The 12,312-nt window shown below is 30.3% G+C and overlaps 1 protein-coding gene across 1 annotated transcript; it reads left to right on the top strand.

The window, feature by feature from the left end:
* The first annotated feature begins 296 nt into the window (after positions 1–296).
* Positions 297–11,858, top strand: LOC141393884 (gustatory and odorant receptor 21a-like). The gene is made up of 4 exons (XM_073967485.1): positions 297–1,172; positions 11,041–11,186; positions 11,245–11,603; positions 11,665–11,858. Exons 1-4 carry the CDS (start codon positions 412–414, stop codon positions 11,764–11,766), a joined length of 1,368 nt encoding a protein of 455 aa, XP_073823586.1. The 5' UTR covers positions 297–411; the 3' UTR covers positions 11,767–11,858.
* The last annotated feature ends 454 nt before the right edge of the window (positions 11,859–12,312 follow it).

Genomic DNA, 12,312 nt, shown 5'->3' with positions numbered 1-12,312 from the left:
TCTCACACCTTGACACATTAAATGACCAAAGGACAGAATTTGTTATTTTAAATTATTTGATTTAGGGGTCAATACCAAACTTTGTTTGCACCGTCCCCAACAAAATTTGTCTGACATCTTAAGGAATAACTTTCACTTATTGCCCTTGACCTTGGGCTATTGCAATTTCTGCTGAAGCCTCTAACCTTTAAAGGAAAACAACAACTAACAAAACTAACAAATTCCTCCTCTGACTGAATGGTTAATTAGCTAAACTTGAAAAGTTTAAATATAACACTGACACAGTAAACAAAACCGGTGACAAACAGTATAAAAGTAAATCGTCCTTAACAAAAAGTTGACAGTCAATTTTCAAATTTTAAACGCGTTGCAGTTACTCTTCGCCAAATTAAGAAATTATAATCCGTGAACATGGCGTTTTGGGCTACAGTGGCTAGTCGAGAAGCGGCATCACCTCGTGTGATGCCTGCGCTAACACCAAGTCAAAAACAATTCCTACACGATGAACTAAGATATAGGGAAAAATTACATTTCCTGGCGGATAATGATGATGCCAATCTATCCGATTATTATGTACGCAAAGAAGAGACGGTGGATGATCCAGAACTATTGGATAAACATGATTCTTTCTATCACACAACGAAGAGCCTTTTGGTACTCTTTCAAATTATGGGTGTTATGCCAATACATCGTAATCCACCGAAACCCAACTTGCCACGCACTGGATATTCGTGGACCTCAAAGCAAGTCCTCTGGGCCATGTTTGTCTATGTCATCCAGACAACGGTGGTGATTTTCGTTCTCCAAGAGAGAGTTAACAAATTTGTCACCAATTCGGAAACACGTTTCGATGAGGCTATTTATAATGTCATCTTTATCAGTCTGTTGTTTACGAATTTTCTTCTGCCCGTGGCAAGTTGGAGACATGGTCCTCAAGTGGCAATTTTCAAAAATATGTGGACCAATTATCAGTTGAAATTTTTAAAAGTCACCGGAACGCCAATTGTTTTTCCCAATTTGTATCCATTGACATGGGGACTGTGCATCTTCTCTTGGACTTTAAGTATTTTGATAAATTTGTCGCAATATTTCCTACAACCGGATTTTGAATTTTGGTATACCTTTGCCTATTATCCGTTGATTGCTATGCTGAATTGTTTTTGTAGCTTGTGGTAAGTATGGGAATTTTTTCTAAGGATTATCGGAGCTAAAAATGTGGACATTTTTTCGACAATGTTATTTTTTTAAAAATATTTTTTAAGACTCGGATTTTTTTAAATATTTTTTCAACACGTGGATTGAAATATTTTTTGCGAGAAGGGGAAAGTGTTTAAATATATTTTTTAAGGACGTGGATTTTTCAAAGGCGTGGATTTTAAATTTTTTTCTAAGACGTGGATTTTTTAAAAATATTTTTTCGACACAATAGATTTTTAAAAATTTTTGTTCGACAACATGGATTTTTTAAAAATATTTTTCAACCAACGTGGATTTTTTAAAACTATTTTTCCAACCAACGTGGATATTATACAAAATGTTTTTCCAATCAACGTGGATATTATAAAAAATATTTTTTCTACCAACGTGAACTTTTTTCAAAGACGTGGATTTTTTAAGAAATGTTTTTTCAACCCCCGTGGATTTAAAAAAAAAAAATATTTTTCAACCAACGTGGATTTTTTTAAAAAAATATTTTTTCGGCCAAGGTGGATTTTTTTCAAAGACTTGGATTTTTTAAAAATTTATTTTTAACCAACGTGGATTTTTTCAAAGACGTGAATTTGTTGAAAATATTTTTTTAACCAACGTGGACATTTTTCAAAGACGTAGATTTTTTAAAAATATTTTTTAACCAACGTGGATGTTTTCAAAGACGTGGATTTTTTAAAAATGTTTTTTAATCAATGTGGATTTGTTCAAAGATGTTGATTTGTTAAAAATATTTTTTCAACCAACGTGGATATTTTTCAAAGACGTGGGTTTTTTTTAAATATTTTTCAAACACGTAGACTTTTTTTAAAAATATTTTTTTTAACCAACGTGGATTTGTTCAAATACGTTGATTTGTTAAAAATATTTTTTTCAACCAACGTGGATATTTTTCAAATACGTGGGTTTTTTTAAAAGTATTTTTCGAACACGTAGACTTTTTTAAAAATATTTTTCAAAGACGTGGACTTTTTTAAAAATATTTTTCAAAGACGTGGACTTTTTTAAAATTTTTTTTTCAAGCAAGGTGATTTATTTCAAAGACGTGATTTTTTAAATATATTTTTTCAACCAATGTGGATTTTTTTGACGATGATTTTTTAAAAACGTGCAAATTTTTCCAAGACTTGGATTTTTAAAAATATTTTTCAAACCAACATGTGTTTTTTTCAAAGACGTGAATTTTTTAAAAATATTTGTTCAGCCAACGTGGATTTTTTTCAAATTACAATATTTTTTCAACCAACGTGGATTGTTTTCAAATAACAATATTTTTTCAACCAACGTGGATTTTTTTCAAATAACAATATTTTTCAAACAACGTGGATTTTTTAAAAATAGTTTTCAACCAACGTTGATTTTTTTCAAATAAGAATATTTTTTCAACCAACGTGGATTTTTTTCAAATAACAATATTTTTTCAACCAACGTGGATTTTTTTTCAAATAACAATATTTTTTCAACCAACGTGGATTTTTTTCAAATAACAATATTTTTTCAACCAACGCGGATTTTTTTCAAATAACAATATTTTTTCAACCAACGTGGATTTTTTTCAAATAACAATATTTTTTCAACCAACGCGGATTTTTTTCAAATAACAATATTTTTTCAACCAACGTGGATTTTGTTCAAATAACAATATTTTTTCAACCAACGTGGATTTTTTTCAAATAACAATATTTTTTTAACCAACGTGGATTTTTTTCAAATAACAATATTTTTGCAACCAACGTGGATTTTTTTCAAATAACAATATTTTTTCAACCAACGTGGATTTTTTTCAAATAACATTTTTCCAAAGACGTGTATTTAAAAAAAAATGTTTTCCAATACGTGGATTTTTTAAATATATTTTTCGAAGATGTGGATATTTTAAAAATATTTCTTCGACACTGTGGATTATTGAAAATATTTTTTCCCAATGTGGATTATTTAAAAAAATATTCTTGTTCGATAAGGTGGATTATTTAAAAATATTTTTTCGACAACCAGAGATTTATAAAAAACTACCAAAGTGCCAGCTACTTCGTATGCGGAAAGGATATAAAGAATATAATAAATAAAACAAGTAAGAAAAGCGTTAAGTTCGGTCGGGCCGAACTTTTTATACCCTCCACCACAAATGTCAGCCATTTCGGTGGATTAATGTGGCCACAACCTTCAAAATACCGAAATTCGGAAGGTACCGTTCTATGGGGGCTATATGATGCCGTGGACCTATACCTACAAATTTCTGGGGGAAAGTTTTATACGCCTAAAGAAGACTAAATACCAAATTTCAGCCATCTCGGTGTGATAATGAGGCTAAAACGTTCAAAATATCGAAAATCGGGAGATATTGTATTATGGGGGCTATATCAACACGTGGACCTATATAAACATTTTTATGGTAGAAATGTTTCTTAGCCTCTGGAAACACAAAATACAAAGTTACAACCGATTCTTTGGTCAAATGGGTCTAATACATTCAAAATATATTAAAATGACGCGTACTTTATATGGGGCGTTATATGGGGGCTATACCGAAACGTGGACCTATATAACCCAACTTTGGTAGGAATGTTTTTTGGCCTCTGAAGACACAAAATACCATATTACAACCAATTCTGTGGTCAAATGGGTCTAATACATTCAAAATATATTAAAATGACGCGTACTTTATATGGGACCTTATATGGGGGCTATACCAAAACGTGGACCTATATAACCCAACTTTGGTAGGAATATTTGTTGGCCTCTGGAGACACAAAGTACCAAATTACAACCAATTCGGTGGTAAAATGGGCCAAATATCTTAAAAATGCCTTAAAACGACGACGCGTCACGCGTCATTTTGTATGGGGGCTATACGAAAGCGTGGACCTACATAGCCCGCTTTCAATACCAAAAGTCCTACGTAAATATAACATATTTTCCCAAAATTTCATCAACCTACGTCAATCCGTTCGGACGCTAGAGTGATTTCCACAGACGGACAGACGGACAGACGGACAGACGGACGGACATGGCTATATCGATGTAGAATTGCACGCTGATCAAGAATATATATACTTTGTGGGGTCTACGATGATTATTTCGAGTAGTTACAAACGTAGTGACAAACTTAATATACCCCCATCCTATGGTGGAGGGTATAATAATATGAAAATGGAGAACACTGAAACTTTTATTGCACTAATACCAATTTTAAGCAATATTTATTGTTATTTTAATACTGTTTATACCCCTTCAGTTCGGTTTTAAAAAAGATCAGCAGTATCTCACCCTTACATATTAAAAGCGAGACCAAATTTGCACACCAATACTCATCCAAAATCCAAAGAATATAGACTCCAGCACTGTCCCTACACCCAACAAAAAATTGAGTGCCATTAAGTAATCTTCGTATCCATAAGTACGATTTTCCAAAACTACCTCAATTTTGTGCCATAAGTACAAATTTCAAAAAACTACCTCCATGTCTCAATCCTACACTCCAACCGTAGTCTTACTAAATTCCAGGATTCCAGCTCTATCCGCTCCCCCAAATATCCACTGTACCAAATTTAGTACCATTTAGTACTTTTCGTAGATATACTCCAACAGTAATCTCAATTCCAAATTTAAGGATCCCAGGTCTATTCGTTCACTCAAATCCACATTGTAAAAAAATCTAATACCATTTAGTACTTTTCGTAACCATAAGTACGAATTTCCATAACTACCTCAATCCTACACTTCAATAATAATCTCAATTTCCAATATCAGGATTCCAGATTCCTAATCCCAATTGTACCAACTTTATTACTTTTCGTTCCCATAAGTACGAATTTCCAAAACTAACACTACCACTCCAACAGAAATCTCAATTCCACATTTAAGGATGCCAGTTCTATCCGTTCACCCAGATCGCCTTTGTACCAAATTTAGTACCATTTAGTACTTTTTGTACTCTAAGTACGAATTTCAAAAACTACCTTAGTTCTAAACTCCAACAGTAATGCCAATTCTCAATTTCAGGATTCCAGCACTATCCGTTCACCCAAATCCAAATTGTACTGTTTTTAGTACCATTTAGTACTGTTCGTATACATAAGTACGAATTTCCAAAACTACCTCAATCCTACACTTAAACAGTAATCTCAATTACGAATTCAGGATACCGGCTCTATCAGTTCGCTCAAATCCTATATCTTCACCCAAATAGTAATTATACCAAATTTAGTACCTTTTAGTACTTTTCGTACACATAAGTACGAATTTTCAAAACTACTTCCTTTCTACTCTCCAACAGTAGCCTTAGTTCAAAATTTCAGGATTCCAGCTCCATCCGTTCGCCCAAATCGTAATTGTACCAAATTTAGTACAATTTAGTACTTTTCGTATCCATAAGTACGAATTTTCAAAATTACTTACATGCTACCCCCCAACTGCAGCCTTAATTCAAAATTTCAGGATTCCAGCTCTATCCGTTCAACCTAAACTTAAATTGTTCCAAATTGAGTACAATTTAGTACTTTTCATGCCCGTAAGTACGAATTTTTAAACCTACTTCCACTTTACTCTCCAACAGTAGACTTAGTTCAAAATATCAGGATTCCAGCTCTATCCGTTCTCCCAAATCATAATTGTACCAAATTTAGTACCGTTTAGTACTTTTCGTACCCATAAATACGAATTTTCAAAACTACGTCCATTCTACTCTCCAACAGTAGCCTTAATTTAAAATTTCATGATTCCAGCTCTATCCGTTCGCCCAAATCATAATTGTACCAAATTTAGTACCATTTAGTACTTTTCGTACACATGTGTACACTTTTCCCAAACCACCTCCTTATGTCAACCGTACCTTTTAACCTTGATTATCACACCAAATTTCAACCTTTACCCTTTATCCGTTCACAAAATACGAGTTGGTACCAAATTTAGTACACTTTAGTACTTTTCGTACACTTAAAGGTCGTATTTCCAAAAACACTTTGGTACATCTTTCAAACTCTCCACCAGTGACCATCATTCCAAATTTCAGAATTCTAGCTCTTCCCGTTTGCCTAATACAGTGGGTATCATATTTAGTACCTTTTAGTACTTTTCGTACCCTTCTAGTTCGAATTTGCAAAAACCCAGCCTTATCTGACACCTTCGGACCAAGAGTGATCCACACACAAAATTTCAAGATTCTGACTTTAGCCGTTTCGTCTGGGCTTTGATGAATCAGTCAGTAAGTCAGTCAATCACTTTACTCTTTTATTAATATAGATATTTCCTCGACAACGTGGATTATTTAAAAATATTTCTTCGACAACGTGGATTATTTAAAAATATTTCCTCGACAACGTGGATTATTTAAAAATATTTATTCGACAACGTGGATTATTAAAAAATATTTTTTTTTCGACAACGTGAATTGTTTAAAAATATTTGTTCGGAAACGTGGATTATTTAAAAATATTTATTCGACAACGTGGATTATTTAAAAATATTTTTGTTTTCGACAACGTGGATTATTTAAAAATGTTTATTCGACAACGTGGATTATTTAAAAATATTTTTGTTTTCGACAACGTGGATTATTTAAAAATATTTTTGTTTTCGACAACGTGGATTATTTAAAAATATTTTTGTTTTCCACTACGTGGATTATTTGAAAATATTTATTCGGCAACGTGGATTATTTAAAAATATTTTTGTTTTCGACTACGTGGATTATTTGAAAATATTTGTCGACAACGTGAATTTTTTAAAAATATTTTTTCGACAACGTGGATTTTATAGAAACATTTTGTCGACAAGGTTGATTTTTTAAAAATATTTTTCAAGACCATGGATTTTGTACAAAAGTTTTTTCGACAACGTCGATTTTTTACAATTTTTTTTGACAACGTGGATTTTTTAAAATATTATGTCGACAACTTGTATTTTTACAAATATTTTTTCACAACGTGGATTTTTTACAAATATTTTTTTCACAACGTGGATTTCATAACAAAACTTTTTCGACAACATGAATTTTTTAAAAATAATTTTTTGACAACGTGAATTTTTTAAAAATATTTATACAAAGACGTCGATATCTTAAACATATTTTTTCAAAAACGTGGACTTTTTTAAAATATTTTTCAACAACGTAAATTTTTTAAAAATATTTTTTCAACAACGTGGATTTTTTAAAAATATTTTTTCACCAAGGTAGATTTTAAAAATATATATTTTCAACATTGTGGATTTTTTAAAAATATTTTATCAATATCGTGGATTTTTTTAAAATGTATTTAGACAATACTTGGATTTTTTAAAAAATAAATTTTGCCAACCTGGATTTTTAAAAAAAATAAATTTTGACAACGTGGATTTTTAAACTTTTTTTGACAACCTGAATTTTTTAAAAATATTTTTTCAGCAACGTGCATGCTTTGAAAATAATTTTCGACAGCGTGGATTTTTTAAAAATATTTTTTCAAAGTCGTGGATTTAAAAAAAATTGAAGGCGTGGATGTTTTTAAAAACTTGGATTATTTATTTATTATTTTTTCCAACAATGTGGATTTAATAAAACTATTTTTTTGACAACGTGGATTTCTTAAAAATATTTTTTTCGACAACGTGGATTTCTTAAAAATATTTTTTTTCGACAACGTGGATTTCTTAAAAATATTTTTTTCGACTACGTGGATTTCTTAAAAATATTTTTTTCGACAATGTGGATTTCTTAAAAATATTTTTTTCGACAATGTGGATTTCTTAAAAATATTTTTTTCGACAACGTGGATTTCTTAAAAATATTTTTTTCGACAACGTGGATTTCTTAAAAATATTTTTTTTCGACAACGTGGATTTCTTAAAAATATTTTTTTCGACTACGTGGATTTCTTAAAAATATTTTTTTCGACAATGTGGATTTCTTAAAAATATTTTTTTCGACAATGTGGATTTCTTAAAAATATTTTTTTCGACAACGTGGATTTCTTAAAAATATTTTTTTCGACAACGTGGATTTCTTAAAAATATTTTTTTCGACAACGTGGATTTCTTAAAAACATTTTTTTCGACAACGTGGATTTCTTAAAAAATATTTTTTTCGACAACGTGGATTTCTTAAAAATATTTTTTTCGACAACGTGGATTTCTTTAAAATATTTTTTTCGACAACGTGGATTTCTTAAAAATATTTTTTTCGACAACGTGGATTTCTTAAAAATATTTTTTTCGACAACGTGGATTTCTTAAAAATATTTTTTTCGACAACGTGGATTTCTTAAAAATATTTTTTTCGACAATGTGGATTTCTTAAAAATATTTTTTTCGACAACGTGGATTTTTTTAAAATATTTTTTTCGTCAACGTGGATTTCTTAAAAATATTTTTTTCGACAACGTGGATTTCTTAAAAATATTTTTTTCGACAACGTGGATTTCTTAAAAATATTTTTTTCGACAACGTGGATTTCTTAAAAATATTTTTTTCGACAACGTGGATTTCTTAAAAATATTTTTTTCGACAACGTGGATTTCTTAAAAATATTTTTTTCGACAACGTGGATTTCTTAAAAATATTTTTTTCGACAACGTGGATTTCTTAAAAATATTTTTTTCGACAACGTGGATTTCTTAAAAATATTTTTTTCGACAACGTGGATTTCTTAAAAATATTTTTTTCGACAACGTGGATTTCTTAAAAATATTTTTTTCGACAACGTGGATTTCTTAAAAATATTTTTTTCGACAACGTGGATTTCTTAAAAATATTTTTTTCGACAACGTGGATTTCTTAAAAATATTTTTTTCGACAACGTGGATTTCTTAAAAATATTTTTTTCGACAACGTGGATTTCTTAAAAATATTTTTTTCGACAACGTGGATTTCTTAAAAATATTTTTTTCGACAACGTGGATTTCTTAAAAATATTTTTTTCGACAACGTGGATTTCTTAAAAATATTTTTTTCGACAACGTGGATTTCTTAAAAATATTTTTTTCGACAACGTGGATTTCTTAAAAATATTTTTTTCGACAACGTGGATTTCTTAAAAATATTTTTTTCGACAACGTGGATTTCTTAAAAATATTTTTTTCGACAACGTGGATTTCTTAAAAATATTTTTTTCGACAACGTGGATTTCTTAAAAATATTTTTTTCGACAACGTGGATTTCTTAAAAATATTTTTTTCGACAACGTGGATTTCTTAAAAATATTTTTTTCGACAACGTGGATTTCTTAAAAATATTTTTTTCGACAACGTGGATTTCTTAAAAATATTTTTTTCGACAACGTGGATTTCTTAAAAATATTTTTTTCGACAACGTGGATTTCTTAAAAATATTTTTTTCGACAACGTGGATTTCTTAAAAATATTTTTTTCGACAACGTGGATTTCTTAAAAATATTTTTTTCGACAACGTGGATTTCTTAAAAATATTTTTTTCGACAACGTGGATTTCTTAAAAATATTTTTTTCGACAACGTGGATTTCTTAAAAATATTTTTTTCGACAACGTGGATTTCTTAAAAATATTTTTTTCGACAACGTGGATTTCTTAAAAATATTTTTTTCGACAACGTGGATTTCTTAAAAATATTTTTTTCGACAACGTGGATTTCTTAAAAATATTTTTTTCGACAACGTGGATTTCTTAAAAATATTTTTTTCGACAACGTGGATTTCTTAAAAATATTTTTTTCGACAACGTGGATTTCTTAAAAATATTTTTTTCGACAACGTGGATTTCTTAAAAATATTTTTTTCGACAACGTGGATTTCTTAAAAATATTTTTTTCGACAACGTGGATTTCTTAAAAATATTTTTTTCGACAACGTGGATTTCTTAAAAATATTTTTTTCGACAACGTGGATTTCTTAAAAATATTTTTTTCGACAACGTGGATTTCTTAAAAATATTTTTTTCGACAACGTGGATTTCTTAAAAATATTTTTTTCGACAACGTGGATTTCTTAAAAATATTTTTTTCGACAACGTGGATTTCTTAAAAATATTTTTTTCGACAACGTGGATTTCTTAAAAATATTTTTTTCGACAACGTGGATTTTTTTTAAATTACATTGTGCAACAAAATGGAGTTGACAGTCTGGGGCACGGAAAATTCCTCTTTGGGAAGAAAGGTCTTTGTGAGTATATTAAGAACCCCGAAGGACAGATCCGCCGTGAGTCGAACTTCCGCGTTATGGCATGATGAGATTTTTGCTAGAGACCCTGTAAGAAAACAGGAATTAGCGTTATATCTTTGTTCACTGTTGTTTTAGCTTATTTTTGAGGTGACATGTCTGCAGTCAAATCGAATGAGGATTAATTTCGTAGAGCACTTCGACCTTCTAACTCGCTTCCTTCAATGTCATTTTCGTCCTTTATTTTAAGAGCCTCTATAAAAGTACTACATGATGACGCTTTTGAGTTTCGTAATGTTCTACAAAAATGTCGCTCAGCGTGGATGTAAAAAAAATCAAAGACAGTCATTGATTTTTTAAAAATTGTTTTCAAAGTCGTTGCTTTTTTAAAAATATTTTTTCAAAGTCATGGATTTTTTAAAAAATATTTTTCAAAGTCATGGATTTTTTAAAAAATATTTTTTTCGATGATGGGATTTTTAAAAACATTTATACGAAGACGGGGATTTTAATTTTTTTTCGACAACGTTGGTTTTTTAAGCATATCAAAGACCTGGGGTTTTGAAAAATATTTTTTAAAGACGATGATTTTTTTAATGTTTTAAAGGCCTGGATTTTTGAAATATATTTTTTCAAAGACCTGAATTTTTTAAAAATATTTTTTAGAGGGCAGGGATTTTTTTAACATTTTGTCGAGAACATGATTTTAAAAAAAATTTATTTTCAGGTACATCAATTGCAATGCCTTCGGTACCGCAAGTCGAGCTTTATCTGAATCTCTGCAAAAAACGCTGAGAAGTGAAAAGCCAGCACAAAAATTAACGGAATATCGTTATTTATGGGTTGATTTGAGTCACATGATGCAGCAATTGGGTAGATTTTCATTTGCAGAATTATATAAATAAAACCTAAATCTATTTGTTTTTTCCAGGACGTGCTTACTCCAACATGTATGGCATGTATTGCTTGGTGGTCTTCTTTACGACAATCATTGCCACCTATGGTTCTTTGAGTGAAATTATTGACCATGGTGCCACCTATAAAGAAGTTGGCCTCTTCGTCATTGTTTTCTATTGCATGAGTTTGCTGTACATCATTTGTAATGAGGCTCATTATGCCTCACAGAGAGTGGGTTTGGATTTTCAAACTCAGCTGTTGAATGTCAACCTAACAGCTGTGGATTCGGCAACGCAAAAAGAAGTTGAAATGTTTTTGGTTGCCATATCGAAAAATCCACCAATTATGAATTTGGATGGTTATGCTAATATCAATAGGGAGTTGATAACATCGGTAAGAATGAGGAGGGACATTTTAAGGATTTGTATTGATTATTGTTTTTTTTATTCTTCAGAATGTATCTTTTATGGCCACATATCTGGTGGTGTTGCTACAATTCAAAATCACCGAACAGAGGGGATTGCGTTCACAACAGGCTATTGCAATGGATCCGTGAACTTAAGTTGCTATAAATGTTTGTAAATTATAATTTTGTGAATTACTTTACAAAAAATAAATTATAGAGAGAGTAGATTTGTCTAAAATAAATAATTATTTAATATTTTATTGTCTAAGATGACCAGAGGCATACTTATAAGATAAAAAACAAATTCTAATGTATATGCAAATATCTAAAAATTCACAAGGGAGCCTCTACGAGGTGGAAATTAATTATTTTTGCATTTTATGTTATAACACCATCTATACTTCAAATTGAACATTATTTGTTATTGGGTGAATAGTTGGAGGAATACAAATTTATGAGCAGCATACTTTTAGGTGGTATATATAATAAGAAGTACTGGATTACCGGTTTTTAGGTAGCAGACTAATTTAGGCTTGTTTTTGTGAAGAGACGAAATAGTTTTTTTTTTTAAATAATTTTTTCTAAAAAGGAAGGGCACCTGATTCGGACTTATATGACTGTGTAATCTTGGCTTTGGACAGCTATTATTGCCAACCAAAGTACTTTGCTGAATTCTGCCGCAATTTTGTCAAATCT

This window comes from Musca autumnalis, unplaced genomic scaffold (assembly GCF_047663935.1).
Source record: "Musca autumnalis isolate F117 unplaced genomic scaffold, ASM4766393v1 scaffold_2, whole genome shotgun sequence".
Classification (NCBI taxonomy): domain Eukaryota; kingdom Metazoa; phylum Arthropoda; class Insecta; order Diptera; family Muscidae; genus Musca; species Musca autumnalis.
This window is presented reverse-complemented; position numbering and strand designations above follow the sequence as displayed.